General features: G+C 35.8%; 2 protein-coding genes across 2 annotated transcripts in view; one reads left to right on the top strand and one right to left on the bottom strand.

Moving 5' to 3' along the window:
* B3GALT1 (beta-1,3-galactosyltransferase 1) overlaps positions 1-16,897 on the bottom strand; it is a 568,918-nt gene that overhangs the window by 348,006 nt on the left and 204,015 nt on the right. The window contains exon 2 of the mRNA XM_032286621.1: positions 5,916-6,016. The gene's annotated coding sequence lies outside the window, so the exon portion shown is untranslated. The remainder of the gene's footprint in view (positions 1-5,915; positions 6,017-16,897) is intronic.
* LOC116557121 (KRAB domain-containing protein 1-like) lies at positions 13,813-14,649 on the top strand. Its single transcript, XM_032286622.1, is given in 1 exon segment — positions 13,813-14,649. A coding segment is annotated over 1 exon segment (375 nt). The 5' UTR covers positions 13,813-14,179; the 3' UTR covers positions 14,555-14,649.

Raw genomic sequence — 16,897 nt, 5'->3', positions numbered from 1 at the left:
GCACTTTGAAGGTGATCAACGGCTATTACCCTAATTGAGTTTAAAAACTTCTTTATAATATCCACTACCTTCTTTCTCTTTTCACTGCCAACAGCCTAGTCTAAGTTTCTTCTCATGGCAATTAGCCAATTAGTATGCTAATTACATTTCTTTCCACCCCACTCTTTAACCCGTCTCCTTTAATCCGGCTGATTTTCTTCTTCACACCCAAATTTATCTTCTCATTAACCTTCTCAAAAACATTCACTGCAAGGCCAAGTCAAAATTCCTTTTTCTGGAACTTAAGGCTCTGCTCAATATGACTACCAATCATATCCAGCCTCATGGGCACCCACTCCTCAATCAACTTTAGCCAAGTTGGTATTGGCTTTTTCATTTAAGGAATAGTTGACCTCCTAGACCTAGGTCCTATGTGTGATAAAAATAATTTACTGTCAGTTTAGGCAAGTGAACTGGAAGAACAAAAGCTTAAACAAAATTTGTACTAAAAAAGTAATCGAGACCACAGAAGAAAGACACTTGGCTGACTGACTCAGGGGCATGTGGTCCCATCACTGAAACGTCTCTTCCTTCTACTTTCATGTTCTGGAAAAGCAAATCGCACCTATATTTAAAGGTTCAAGTTCAACTTGCTCTGCAATTGATTCTATGCCTTTTAAGAGCCATAATTCCTTTTCGTAAATACTAATAATAAATGTTTTGTCTTCCACAAATATTCTCAGGTGCCTTTCCTCACCTTCTTTCCCTTCACCATAAGAAACACTGGTTTATGGATTTTATAGGCCCTCTCATCCCAAAATTCTGAGCAACATCTTTTCCCTGACAGCATCCCTTGCCTAAAAGCTAGGATAAAACCTGGAAGGAAAAGCCTGGGAAGGGATCTGGGTCTCTGGGAAAGGGGTATATGGCTTATACTTTTGATTGGTAAGAAATCTGGCAAAAAAAGCAAAATAGCACCACTTCTTCATTGCCATCTCTAAGTGTTCCGAGTTTCACTTCCTCATCACTTCCCATCCAGGTTGTTAAATGATGATGAAGCTTTTGGTTTCTGCATTCCTAGCTCTGCCACCAATGCTTATGAGGTTATTGTTCTAGAAGGCCCTCCCAAGTAATCCTACTTATTATGGTTTCCTACTCTGAATTTCTGCTATATTTACTGTGTTGTAAACATTAAACAGTCTAGAATTTGACATCATTTTACCCTGTCTTTGTTTTTATCATATATATGTAACTTACAGAAAGCCCTGAACACAGAAATTGTCTACCCACAGCAGTGGTTGTCATCTATCCCTTATCAGTAAAGACAATGGCACAACATTAAACAAATTCAGATTCTAGGGCCCCAAGTCAATTCTGCAGAAACTGAATTACTTGTCCAATTTTTAAGAAATTTGTTTTTGGAGGCCAGGTGTGGTGGCTCATGCCTGTAATCCCAGCACTTTGGGAGGCTGAGATAGGTGGATCAGAAGGTCAGGAGGTCGAGACCAGCCTGACCAACATGGTGAAATCCCATCTCTAAAAAAACAAAAGCACAAAAATTAGCTGTGTATAGTGGTGCACACATGTAGTCCCAGCTACTTGGGAGGCTGACCCAGGAGAATATTGCATGAACCCCGAAAGCAAAGGTTGCAGTGAGCCAAGATTATACCACTGTACTCCAGCCTGGGCGACAGAATGAGACTCTATCTCAAAAAAAAAAAAAAAAAAAAAAAAAAAAACAAATTATGTTTTCAAAATGTCTCCCAAATGATTCTGATAATTTGCCAGATATGGGTATCACTACTTTAGAGTTTGTCCTAGGCTCATTAAGTAAAAAAGTCTCAAAACACCATTTAACTTAAAAATTATTTATTTTTAAATTAAAAATTTATGACTAAAGCTTGTGGTTATTAATTTGCATCATCTAGATTTTAAAATCTAACATTTGATTTTGTAAGTGCCATAAAATAGCTAGGAAAATTTTAGAATTAGACTACCTGAAATTTCACCACATATGCTATTTTATGTAGATATAAGCATATCACACATATAGTTAAGATTCTCATTTTTCTTTGACATAAGTTCATTTTAGATTCTTCTTACATGTTGTCATATTTTAAAACAGTGAAAATAACATTCCTTTGGAATGGGGGCACTAACTTACTTCATCATTTCCCTATTTTAGACTTCTTAGATATTTATTTTTTCTTCATAATATAAATATCATAATTGATATATTTTACATAAACAATTCATTGAATATAAATGTAATTGTTTTGCATTTAATCTATTTATTAAATATTTATTGTATTTTAGAAATATACATTTCATTGTTTTTTTAAATGCTGTAATCTGAGACACAATTTTTTGCTAGTCTCTCCAACGAGTTTGTTTTCTAATTTTCAGACTCTTAGAACAATCTGCAATCAAGTATATCACTATCATAAGCCATAAAGTTACTCAATCCTGTTGGCATATTCTCTTGGTTCCTATATTTAGGCATGATCTCCCTATTACTTCAGTCTTAGGAGTATTTCCTAACATAAACCACGCTAAAGGGATAAAAATTGTAACTGCTATACATCAGTTTCTTAAAGTGTAGTCTACTGCTCACCAATAATACAAAAACATGAGGAGCTTGATAAAAGTAGAGAATCATGACTACAAAATTAATCAGATATTTAGATGTGAAGTCTAGAAAAATAAAATTTAAACAAGAACCAAAGAAACTCTTCCGGATACTAACATTTGAAAATTCAGCATTCTATATGCTATGCTGCAAATTTGACATGCAAATTCAGTAAATCTGCAGCATAGATTTAAGGTATTATAGCAACACACATCTTATCAACCTACTTTTTCCCGTACCCAACCCTCCTGCATTGGAGTCCATCTTTCGTAGAAAGTAGAGAACATGTCTATTTTATCTTTGCATTTCTGTCACTGTTGAGACACTACTTTGCAAATAAAAACTGCGTAAGAATGTTAGTTGTTTAATTTTTGACAAGATCCATACTCTGCTAAGTTAGTTTTGATCACTATACAAAATTACCTGCATGGCTTGAAATGGTTTACCTATCTTTTTCTTAAATTATAAAGCTTATCTGGTATCTTTGGAACTTTGTTAAAATATCTCTATGGTAATTGATGTAGGGCTTTGTCTATATTCACAAAATAAATGTGTAAGCATTGTGATATATTTGAAGATAGAAATATTAGAGGAGAGGTCCTTACACTAGAGAAAGTAACCCTCTACTAGGGAAGTTGGTATCATCAGAAAAGTTTACAAAATAATATAATCAAATCTAAAACATGCATCAAACATACAGAAAAAGAACTATAATATAAAAGGATCATGAAGCATCTCTTTTCATGACTCTACCTGCATGGCCAAATTTAACTGAACACAAAAGTTGAGACTGCCTAATTTGATGTGGCTCATATATAACACTGTAGTTCATGCCAGAAGGCTAACTTTGAACAGCATCAAACATGGCCTATTTTAATATCAAGATCTATAGAATACGCATAAACAAGGCAGAATCTTTTATCTCTTCTGCATATTTTTATTTCAATGGTGTATTATTAGAAGAGTCTTCAGCTATTACGACCTCTTTTTATAACAGAGAATACTGTTATAGAAAGTATTCTATAACATACGCGTGCGTGCACACACACACACATACACACACACACAGTTGGATGCAACACACACTAATCTCGGTGCTGTCAGGGAAAACCTCGGATTCTTGATCCCTGTTATTACAAAGTGAATACTGAACAAATTCACAGTAGTTCAGAATTCAGAGTCTTTTTCCCTTTATAGTTTATTACGTTAGAACATGAGACAATAAAAAGCCACAACATACTTATTAGACTTGCTAAAACTCAAAGCACTGACAACACCAAATGCTTGTGAGAATGTGAAGCAACAGGGGGGTCCTTTCAGTGCCCGTGGGTATGCAAAAAGTTACAGCTACTTTGAAATACATTTGGCAGTTCCTTAGTAAACTACACTTTCTTACCACCTGATCCAGTCATAATACTCCTTTGTATATACCTAAATGAGTTGAAAACTTCTGTCCACACAAAAATCTGCAAACAAATATTTATAGTGACTTTAAAAAGTAATTCCCAATTTGGGAACAATCAAGATATCATTCATTAGGTGAATGGGTAAACTATGATACTTCCATCCAATGAAATATTATTCAGTGATAAAAACAAATGAACCATTAAGCCACAGAAAAACATGGATGAACCTTAAAAGCATATTGCTTAGTAAAAGAAGCCAATCTGAAAAGGCTACATACTGCCTGATTCCAACTACATGTCATCCCAGAAAGGTCAAACTATGGAAGCAGTAAAAAGATCAGAGATTGCCAATTTCAGTGGAGGGAGAAAAGAGTGAACAGGAGGAAGATGGGGGACTTTTAGAGCAGCAAAGCTATTGTGTGTGATACAGCAGTGATGGAAATTTGTCATTATATGTGTGTCAAAACCCATAAAATATCCAACCAAAGACTGAACCCTTATGCAACTACAGACTTTAGTTTATAAGACTCTATCCATATTGAGTCATCACTTGTGACGAATGTACCATGCTAATACAAGACATTAATAATAGGGAAAACTGAGCATGGGTTCAGGGATAAGATTATGTAGAAGCTCTCTGTACTTTCCAATTAATCTTTCTACAAACATAAAGCTACTCAAAGTCTGTTAATGTAAAAAAAAAAAGGCAAAAAGAAAACCAAAGACACAGAAGTTGTTAAAATTAAACCAAACCAAATAAAGACTATAATTCCAGTCAGATGAGACAACTTCTAGAACTGTGACTGCAGAACACTTTACTGCAGTTTTTCATGGTGATACTCCTGGTTTCCCAGTTGTTACTTCTTACTCCTGGGTGGTACCTGTGATGATATTGGCATAAGGCACAGAACAAATACTACAGAGTGTTCAGGCCTCATTAGCCTGAAAACTATTTTTCAATATTCAGTCTAGCTTTGAGTCAGGTTCAGAATCTGCTGATTTTCTGAATGACTACTAAAACAACAGAATCAGGACTTACCCAGGCTAGACCAAATATTGAAGTGAGGCCTAAAAGTACACACACCGACCTCAGATTATGGGGAGTACTCATTACCCAGGGGGCAAAATTTTGTCTTGTATAAATTTCTCCAGAATCCTAACAAAAGAAGGGATCCTGCCAGAATTGAGATGTACCTCTTTAAGCAAGAGCATCTTTATCATTTTGTTAATGGAGAGGAAAAAGGAAAAATTCCAAGATTAAGTTTCTTGATACAAGATCAGGAATAATGGTCAATCTTTAGGTAAAATTAACTTCCATTGAAAATCTAGAACCCAATGTCTTATTTTTTTCCTAAGGAAAACTCAAAGTCCAGATTCCAATAATAGACATGCGTAAGAAGCAGCAGACACTGTAGGACTTTCGAAAAGGAAAGGTTCTATTGCTCACCAACATAGCTCCCCAACGCAATGGCATACAGATGTGCTAATAAGATGCCATGGCTTCAGCCCTGGAACTGCTCAGCAGGGCCAGTCGTCTCTGCTTGTGAGCAGCCCCTCAGTGTATCCTAGGAATATTATCATTTTCCATGCGTGCCTTGGCAAGAAGGCTGACAAAACACCTCGCAATCTCTGCTAATGGTGCTTCTATTCCAAAGTGGTCAGACTGATGCTTTGCAATTACCTTTGTTTCTACATATCATTCTACCCCAAAAGTGAGGATAATATTTGCTGAGGGTTTTTTTCTGATGTATTTCACATGAAAGGTATAAAGCATGAAGTACTACAAAGCTATAAGCAAATTCAGAGCATACTTAACATTTTGGATAATAGTGCCTATTTTTATATCACAGTTTTGTAAATATTCAAAGACTATCAAACCAAAAATAGGAATCGGCTGTTACCCTATGATGGAAACTTCTGCCCTCATTTTAGGAAGCATCCTTGTCTTCACAAAATCTCTCCATTCCTGGATCGAGCAGCTCTTGAAGCGTCTTTTCTGGGTCTAAGAGGAAAGAAAAACGTATGAGTAACTTTGGAGGTACTTCAGTTGACATTGGCATTTTGTTTCAAGTTGTAGAGATTCTCTTTTTACCATTTCCTAAAATTTCCACATATCTTATATCAGATTGTTCTGCACAAAACAATTAGCCCTTGAAGAACACTTAATTTAAAAAGAAATTTTCTTCCTTTGTGTCATTATAATCTCCTCCTTATTCGTCTTTGAATAAATGATGTCTTTACTGGTTATAAAGTCATTTTAACAATTTTACAATTATTTGCTTACTTTCCCTAGACATTAATTTTATTCTGTGGTCTCACTTATAATAGCAAGTGTTTCCACAAGAGAAGTAGAATATTGTTAGTACTAACCAGTCTTGTCTGTGGCTTCCTTAAGACTGTCTTGCTGCTTTACTTTGCTATGATAAACTAACACATTTTGGTTCCTAATCTCCTATGCCTAATTCTTTCTGATGTAAAAATCCCTACTAAAACCCGAAGTACCCCATCAAGTCTATAATAATACTGACCTGAGCCAGTGAAAAAGTGTGCTCTGCCAGCATGTTCTATAAGATAGCCTTCCATCAACACAAAGTCTCAGGTACTCTTTTCTGGAACTCGCAAGAAAAATAAGCTGGCTTTGGCAGTTGATCACAGACTGTTCTAATTCAATGAATCCATTTTTTACAGGCTTTACTTGGCAAGCCTCTTTCCACAGCCTGCAAACTATGTTTCTTTGTAAACCCCTTTGCAATTCAACCCAAACACCTCTACACCCCAGTTATCTATTACTGAAAATCTATTTTAAAGAAGTCTTTCAATGGAATATCTAATTTTGGAATCTTTCCTCAACCTTTAAAAACTGTTACACATAGGTCATTATCCTCAGAAGTTGTGGAAAAAGGATGCCGATGGTGTAGTGATGTATAAACTGGAGAAGTTAGAAAACGCAGGCTGAATTATCTGCTCTAAAATGTGCCCCTATTGATCTGCCTGGTTCATCAAATGATCTGCCTTTGCAGGTTCATAGTACAATGACATTAGTTTGATGGTACCTCTGAACTCTAAAGAATCATTCTGCATATTTTCAGAATTCTTAAAAGCATATAGTTGTAGATTGGGTAAAATGTCATCAATAAATCCTCCAAACAGGGACAAAGTATATATTTTTTGTAATATCACGGTCTTTCATTATTAATTTTATTTTTAACATGGGTAATTTCCTGATTCTCATTAATTCAATTAAATATCTATAAAATATGGATAAATCTAAAAACCTTAAAGTTGCATGAAATACGCCTGACACAAAAAAGTGCATACTACATAGTTACATTTACATGAAGTTCTAGAAAAGGCAAAAATAAGCTATACTGATAATCAAAATATTGGCTGTGAGGAATTCACAGAAATGTAGCAAGAGGGAACTTTCTGGAGTAACAAAAAAATTATCTATCTTGATTGGATAATGGTTACACGGGTGCATACACTTGACAAAACTCATGGAACTGTGACCTTAAAATCTGTACACTTTATTGTAACTAACTTGTACTTAAATTAAAAAACAAAGAGACAAACAATAGACAAACAAAAGTTTCCATGTAATTTTGAATTTGGGAGTCTTTAAGATGAACTGTATAGTCAAAACCAATTCTTTAGTCCTTTTTCATTTATCCACTTAAGAAAGATTTACTAAGCACAAATATACCCAGAATTAATATAATGGCATTGCGCTAGAAAAAAAATAATGGTTAGCAAAATAGACATGGCTTTTATTCTTATAGACATTAAAGTCTGTTGGGGAAAACAGACAATTAAAATAGACAAAAACAGAAAATTATCACTGTAGCATTGGATGAAGGCCTATGTTTTAACCAAGAGCTGCATCAAAACAGAATGAATTACTTTAGACTAAACCCTAAGCCAAAGTGCATCGAAAATATTGGTGTTTGCTGAATCACTAAAAGCTAAAAGACTGCTTAGACTAAAGCAAACCAAATGATGTTTTTCTATTAAATCAAGCCTATATATGCTCTAAATCGAATGAATCAAAACATCAAAATACTTTTCAAATCAAATTTTGTTTGGCCATTGAAGACTTTTTTTTTTTTTTTAACAGAATTTAGGTCATCTATGTCCTTTGGCATTTTACATATACAGCTGTCCACAGGAATAACATGGTGTTAAATGACCTTCTTTTCCATGAGCAAGTCCCAGCTGGGCAGACAGGTGCATCTACTTCTGGTAACTCTGCTGCCAATGGGGGATTTGCAGGCTTTCCCAACAGCAACCATTATGCATACTCACGATAAATCCAAGCTTGTGACAGGTGCAGTATTTGATATACAAACAAAGTATAACCACGAATAGACCCGTTTTCCAATATAAAATGCTTTCAGAAACATATATCCCCCTCACTCCCATGAAACTCACATTTTAAAATGAAGTCCTTCTGTGGGCAATCCCATTTTTAAAGCACGTGAAAATATTTTATAGCTTAACTAGTATTAAAAATCCTCTTGTTTCTTTATTGGTTTTCTAACCTATTTGTTCAAAATCTTTCCAAAATGAGCAGAGTCATTTATAAGACTAAACAGATGAAAGAATATAATTAAAATGACAAAAATAAAATATGAACCATATAACAGAGTTACTGGATTTTGAAGCCTTCTAAGGAAGTCTAACCTATTGTTATTTTGTGAAACTGTCTAGAAGAAAACCAACATCTGTTAAAGAATAAAAAGAAACATGCTAATAACAGTGGGTAGTTCAAAAATATGCTTTGGAATGAGAAGCTTACTTTAAACCAATGCCATAAAGGATGTTGAATGTTTTTTATTTAATCAACAAAACATGCACAACATTACCTTCCCAGTCTCTGACCAGGCATCTTAGGATTTGGGCTACATTCTACTGGCAGGAAAAAAAAATGGCCTTCTGAACTCTAAAGTAAGTGGGACTTGAAACAATTACTTCAAATAAGTGAGCCATTTTACATCCTCAGAAAACATGGTCAGATTTTAATCCTATCTCTACAATGACAGTTTCCTTACTTTCTTACTCTGGTCAGTGATAAATTCAAAAGAAATCCTCTACTGCTGATGAAGAATTATAGTTCCTGTTTGTAAACATTCCACATATTTAATATTTTTAAAAGAGTACATATTTTAACAAAACATAAATTTTTCAATCTCATATTTTTTTATTCTACAGCCAAATGGTTGGTAATTAAAGGAGTTAACATAATGGAACATTTTCCTGACATGCTTGTGTCATTTTTCCTTCTACTTCTCCAATTTCTACTCTCCCAATCTCACTTTAATATTTTTGGTTTCTATTCTTTCTTGTGGCCAATGTGAGCATCAGTTCTCTGTGTTTCCTGGTCGTTCTTTTATATTTGCCTTCTCATAAATATGGCACTATAAAGGAAACATGATATTGAGTTTATGAGATACAAGGAATCTTAAACATATTTGCACTTAAGACTTTCTCAAATCTCAAGCTATTGAATACATAATTGTGGTATAGAATTCTAGATGATTTCTAATGGTTTTTCACTGTCATGGTTTTCTTCTCCAGTAAGTCCCAAAGATACCATGACCTTCAGTCTGCAGGGCTTATATCCAATGATAATCTCTCTGTCCTGAAAACAAATTTTAAGCAGCTATAACTTAATGCATCTATTGACACTAAAATGTAACTAATGGCACTGAAACGTTCTGAAAACAGAAGTAAAGTCTTTGAACTAGTGACTTGGGAGCAAAATTTTTCCAGAGGTTCAAATGTGGGGATTATCTTTAATGCATATACATAGTTTAGATTAATTCAAAGGCATATATTTAGCTCCTATGATGTGGCAGATTTCATGCAAAGTACTAAGGACATATGGCCCTTCCTCTAAAATTAACTTCATAGCTTTTGCCATTGAAGAAAAAGGAGAAATAAACACATACAAGATAACTTAATGCCATTTGTCAAGTGCTATGATAACTGTATGAATAGCATTATGAAATATGTGACCTGGACACTCAGTTTTCCAGATGAAATAAGAATGACTAAGGCATGTTTCATAAATATTGTCTGAGCATCTGATTTTGGGATCACAAACCAGTTGTTCCATAAAATCTAATGAAGATGCTATCCTGATTATTAGTTACAGAAGACCTCATTAAATGCTTACACACTTGGTTTTGTCCCGTTTTTCGTTCAAATAATCTTTTTTTCAAAAGTTACCATGTGAGTGGTTCAAGCAGAATTTTCTCATCCATAAAATGTACACATTTATAGCATATTTTGATATTTAATGAAATAGCACGTAAACCAAAAATAAACTTCTATAAGCCCTCCAACTAACTGAATGGATCCCTCCTCTTGGCAAAGAGGATTCCAAAGTAAACCTGAAAAACTACTTCAGGCCATGACGGGAAGTGGGGGTTGAACATGTCTTACTATACTCTCTTCCCTTTGGAATTCAGACACAACGGACTGGCATTAACATTAAAACAAAGATTTTTTAAATTGTACTTTGGGTTCTGGGGTACATGTGCAGATCATGCAGGATTGTTGCATAGGTACATACATGGCAATGTGGTTTATGGCCTCCATCTCCCTGTCACCTATATCTGGCATTTCTCCCCATGTTATCCCTCTCCAACTTCCCCACCCCCTGCTGTCTCTCCCCGAGCCCCCACCCAACAGACCCCAGTGTGTGATGCTCCCCTCCCTGTGTCCATGTATTCCCATTGTTCAACACCTGCCTATGAGTGAGAACATGCGGTATTTGATTTTCTGTTCTTGTGTCAGTTTGCTGAGAATGATGGTTTCAAGATTCACCCATGTCCCTACAAGGACACAAACTCATCGGTTTTTATGTCTGCATAGTACTCCATGGTGTATATGTGCCATATTGTCCTTGTCCAGTCTATCATCAATGGGCATTTGGGTTGGTTCCAGGTCTTTGCTATTGTAAACAGTGCCACAATGAACATACATGTGCATGTGTCTTTATAATAGAACAATTTATAATCCTTTGGGTATATACCCAGTAATGGGACTGCTGGGTCAAATGGAATTTCTATTTCTAGGTCCTTGAGGAATAGCCACACTGTCTTCCACAATGGTTGAACTAATTTACACTCCCAGAAACAGTGTAAAAGCGTTCCTATTTCTCCACATCCTCTCCAGGATCTGTTGTGTGCAAATTTTTTAATGATCACCATTCTAACTAGCATTAGATGGTATCTCAATGTGGTTTTGGTTTGCATTTCTCTAATGACCAGTGATGATGAGCATTTTTTCATGTTTGTTGGCCTCATATATGTTTTCTTTTGAAAAGCGTCTGTTCATATCCTTCACCCACTTTTGAATGGGTTTGTTTCTTTCTTGTAAATCTGTTTTAGTTCTTTGTAGATTCTGGATATTAGCCTTTTGTCAGATGGGTAGATGGTGAAAATTTTTTCCCATTCTGTTGGTTGCCAGTTCACCTGTTTAATAAATGGTGTTGGGAAAACTGGCTAGCCACGTGCAGAAGGCAGAAACTGGACCCCTTCCTGACACCTTACACTAAAATTAACTCCAGATGGATTAAATACTTAAACATAAGACTGAACACCATAAAAACCCTAGAAGAAAACCTAGGCAAAACCATTCAGGACATTGGCATAGGCAAGGACTTCATGACTAAAACACCAAAAGCATTGGCCACAAAAGCCATAATAGACAAATGGGATCTAATTACACTCCAGAGCTTCTGTACAGCAAAAGAAACAATTGTTACAACAATGATCTTAAGAATGACAAAACAAACTCTTTACGGCAATAAGATGCTGAATTCTAACCTGACTGTAGTCTAGCATCACATGACAGACTGTAGGCCCTGAAAGAAATTATTTTACTCTGAAATATATTTCTTTGACATATTGTGAAATGGCCACGGCAAGGCTGTCTCTTGTGAGGGAAGTGTACACTCTGTAGAGAATTTCCTTCCCTTACTCGGTCTTTTTCTGATCCTGAAGTGATTAGCTGAGAGTCTAGCATCTTTTAAAGATCTGAATAGGAAACATTTGTCACGTATTGCCTCTAAGGGCAGCCACTTATGATACTTCATCCACATAATAAAACCTTGGTCTCCACAATCTCTTACTATAACTCTTTCAACTAATTGCCAATGAGAAAATCTTCAAATCCACCTATAACCTAGAAGACCCTGCTTTGAGTTGTCCCACTTTTATGGATTGAACCAATGTATAACTCACAGGTATTGATTGATGTCTACCTGTAACTTCTGTCCAACTAAAATGCATAAAAATCAAGTTGTAATCCCATCACCTTGGGCACACGTTCTCAGTACATCTTGAGACTGTGTTGGGCCTTAGCCACTCACATTTGGCTCAAAATAAGCCTCTTTAAATACTAAGTTTGACTCTTTTTTTTTGTTGACAAAGTTCTTACTATAACACCTGGTATAGGTAATTGCTCTCCACTCTACTCCCTCCCAAAAAAGAAAAAAAGAAAAAAAAAACTCTACATTTTTACTAAAGGCTTGGCTTATCATTGCAATTATCTGTCCTTAGGCAAAAATTTTCACATATGAAGATGTGAGATTAGTTGTCATAGTTATTCCCTCAGAAGAGGTCATTTTACTTATCAAAATAGGTTGCTTGTGTTTACATCTGAAAGAAGAGCCACATATTTCTTAAAGACAACAGGACTCATATGGAGCTTCTCTGTGTGGCAAAAGGTCAGTTCTTAAGGGAGATGGCTCAATTGAAGAGGCATAGTTGTCTGCAATAGAGACAGAGGGCTTCAGAATTTCCATAGGACTCATGGATAGGTTCTATAGGGTCTGTTCCTCTTAAACATAGTGAATGAAAAAATTATGAAAGACTTTTAAATGAACCAAAAGAACACTGGGTATCTTCATTGTAAAAGCAGGCATTATCTAATATACAATTCCAAGTTACCTGATTCTATAGAGGGCTGATTGAGCTATTTTACAAAGCTATAAATTATACATATATGATAGCAATTAAAATAATACTTATCCAAAGACATGCAAATTCCTTTTGGTGGAGGGACAACTGATTTTTCTCTCCACTGCAACCTATGGGAAGCCAGTTTTTCATCTATTTATAGATTCACTTAAACATTCCCGACTCAACCGTATATGTGCATTAATTTGAATTTTTTATTAAACCAGTTGATAACATCTTACTGGTTTCTTTGTGAATAATTGAGTTAAATAAAATTTTGATATAATTTTATATTTGTATAACAATCTTGAATTTGATCCTTTTGAAAATTATCTTTTAATTTTATTTGTTTTGATTTCCAATAATAATTTAGCCAAGTACTGCCATATGAACCCAGTGCTTATGTTTGTAGATACTATCATTTTGGCCTCAAGAAGTGTTAATGATAAAAGAACAGAGATAGCAAAAGGCCAACAATGATACTGTGCAGAAGCTCCACAAAATATTAGAATTATCATAATATAGCACACTGTGTTATAATTATGCTTTGTAAGAGATATAAGACAGTGTCTATGCCTGGCTTTTTTTTAGACAGGGTCTGGCTCTGTCGCTCAGGCTGGAGTACAATGGTGCAATCTCAGCTCACTGCAACCTCTGCCTCCAGGTTCAAGTAATTCTCCTGCCTCAGCCTCCCTAGTAGTTGGGATTACACGTATCTACCACGATGCCCAGCTAATTTTTGTATTTTTAGTAGCGTCAGGGTTTCACCACGCTGGCCAGGTTTATGCTTGGTTTTGTTTGCATATTTTTAAGTAACAACATAATAAAAATGATTTAACACTGGGATTCAAAGAGAAAATTTTTGTACTAGTTTTTGTTTTTGTCTTAAAGACACTGCATATATTGTAGAAGTCTGAGAAACAACGGTCTGTAGAATTGTGGACAATGTATATTTCACAGTTTGCATTTGTGAAAATTTAGTGTCTACGTTATAAAACTGGTGTCCTGAAAGAATTAATTTATTTTAATCTCATGATCACCTTTAATTCATACTTTCTTCCCATTAGATCATGTACTATAAGAATAAAGAGAAGTAGCGCCCACCGTCTCTGCTTGCTGAAAAGCTGCAGAGGCCGTCAGGAGCCCACGCACCTGAGACTTTTACCTTTACCCAAGAAAGGAATAAAAGAGGTCAGACGATGACAACTGTATCCTCAACAGCCAGGCCCCAGGCTTTTGAGGACATGGCTGTGTACTTCACTAAGAAGGAATGGGCCAACATGGCACCTGACCAGAGGGCCTTGTACAGGGATGTGATGATGGAGAACTATGAGGCTGTGGCCTTTGAAGTGCCACCTACTTCCAAACCAGTTTTGGTCTCTCATCTGGAGTAAGGGAAAGAGCCCTGTTTCGCCCAACCACAGGGAGTCCTAAGCAGGAGGGACTGGAGAGCAGTCTTTATAGGATACTCGGAACTGAGAAGATATACTTACTTAGCTAAACCAATATTACTTATAATAAAATCCAAACTTCTTCAAAATCATCAATGCTGGGAAGACAGGAGAAAGGCTTAGTTCGTGACATTCAAATACCAGTTTTGCAAGTAAGGAGTTGAGGTAAGAGCCACCTTAAATTATGTTAAATACACATTTTCTTTTTCTGTAGACTGGTTTCTGTAGATTTAATGTTTTTCATTTATTAAAATAATTCATTTTGATGTAGAAAATAAAGAATAATGAGACCTCAAAATAAATGTCATTGTTTCAAAAATCCAGCCATAGCGGAGCTTTGAAAGCCCACCCGTGTAGCTGTAAAACATCATTCATCTCTTCAGATTTTGATATATGAGTCACTTGAGTTTAGTAATATTAGAGTCAGACTATGAGATAATTTTATCAGCCAAGAACTGTGAGGAGAGATGTATTTATGTGGCATCCATTTTAAAGCAAGAAGGCAAGAGGAAAGGAACGACACAAACTTTGTGCTGTTTAAGCTGATAGAATCATTTCCTATCCTTCTACAACTAACTATATCTTGGGGAAATGGCAGCTGTTAGGTTGGAAGTATGTTTTCTTTAAAAAATACATATTTTTCTGTATACTATTCACTTAAAAGAGCCTTTTAATCTCTGCCTTTAAAAAAAAGGCTTTAAACTCTGTCTTTAAGTCGGCCTTTAAGTTTTTAACTCTGCCTTAAAATTTTGTATCCTGAAATAACTCTTTTGGGCATGTAACAGAGTGTTCTCTCTAGTGATGGAGAAAGAAATACAAAAAAAAAAAAAAAAAAAAAAAAAACAATTAAACAATTAACCCTACCCCTGTAAAGAAAAGGAGAAGATCCAAACTGGGCTGGCTGTGAACTTCCTGGAAAGACAAGCTTTAAGAAGTTCTTACTGCTTGAAAAATGATGTTCATTTGGTCAAAGAGGAATTCTCAGCATGTAGGAGATTAGGGACATGTCCATCATTCTTTCACAGTTACTTATCCCTAATGCCTGGCACACAGGCATTCTATATATAAATCAATCATGTTTATAGCTAAGATTGGACCAAGCCAGCATGGCTGTGTGGAAAGATTTTGAAAAACAAATTCAATGATAGCATGTGCAAGTCTATTATAGCAAAAACACTTTAGCATTAATCTTGTTTTAATGAAGGAACATTATTTAAGTTATATTACATAATAATTAAAATATTTATAGTTTTTATTTTAGGTTATGGAGATAGGCAAATAGATACATATACAAAACTGCTATCATTTTATTTCACTGTAAATTTGTTCTGTAGTGAGGTATTTTAATATTAAAGTGATTACTTTTTCAACTTATTTTAGCTATGGTTTTCTACAATATTTAAGCAGCAAAGAGGACTTTCTCTATGCCTCAAGGCAAGGCTGATTCAGAGAGAACAAACATTTTTGGCCTTGGAACAATTAATTTGACCTTTGTAAGTCAACAGTACAGACAATAGTCTTTAAAACCATGGTTTTGAATTGCAAGTGCCAGGTGCCAGAGAGATGAAAAATTCCAAAAGCCTAGATTTAAATATCAAGAATCAAATCTTACAGGACTTGGAGCAAACGGTTCAAGGCCACAGTGAAGGTGGAAAAGATAAGTGATGTCATATGAGCAGTTTTTCTACAGCACAGCAGAGGAGAGACAGGAAAAGTAAAACAAAAGGAGTGTAGGCAGTATGGGTTGCCCTCCTCCCTGAACCTACTCTGGGGTTGAAACTCTGGGGAATTGGGTAATAGAAACTTCCCAAAATATTGAGTCACTCTTGTATTGGGGACTCACACCAAGTCAACTCTGAAACTTGATAAGAAAATAGTCTGCTGATTGCCTTCATGTAACTAAGCTGCAGTAGGTGGAAATATCAGCGAGGTAGTTCTGGGTAAAGAAAAGGCCTAAGATACTGCCCACCCCACCTGTGTTTTTGTTTGTTTGTTTAGAACGAAAGGGAGTTAAGAGTTTACAATCAGCAAGCCTGAAGAGTTACTCCAGCTTGATGTCATGGGAGTTCACAGCTGCACAAGGCTGCAGAGTGGGCAGCCTTAGCTGTGGACCCTCCTTTGCAGAGCTTTTGACAGTGGGAGAAATCGAGCATGGCTGACTCCATTTTGCTTCTAGCCTGACATGCTGCTGGCTTCACTCATTCCTGGGCATGGAGCAAGCTAAACATGGGAGGAGGAGTTTAGTTTAACTTTGAAGCAAAGATGATAACAGTCCCTTCCTAAAACTGATCCCTTCCTCGTCTGTGGGCTGAAATTGCCTTTGTAAGACTAATGAAAGGCTACAAGATTTGGTAGGAGGGGCATTAATCCTGCTAAAATGTAGGCATGGTTTCTATAATCCCTTACTGCTCAAGAGTCACGTAGCCAGAAGTTACAAGATTTGTGACTTCACCAATTGCTCCTATA

Source organism: Sapajus apella, unplaced genomic scaffold, assembly GCF_009761245.1.
Source record: "Sapajus apella isolate SASKATOON/1434 unplaced genomic scaffold, GSC_monkey_1.0 scaffold18, whole genome shotgun sequence".
Taxonomy (NCBI): domain Eukaryota; kingdom Metazoa; phylum Chordata; class Mammalia; order Primates; family Cebidae; genus Sapajus; species Sapajus apella.
This window is presented reverse-complemented; position numbering and strand designations above follow the sequence as displayed.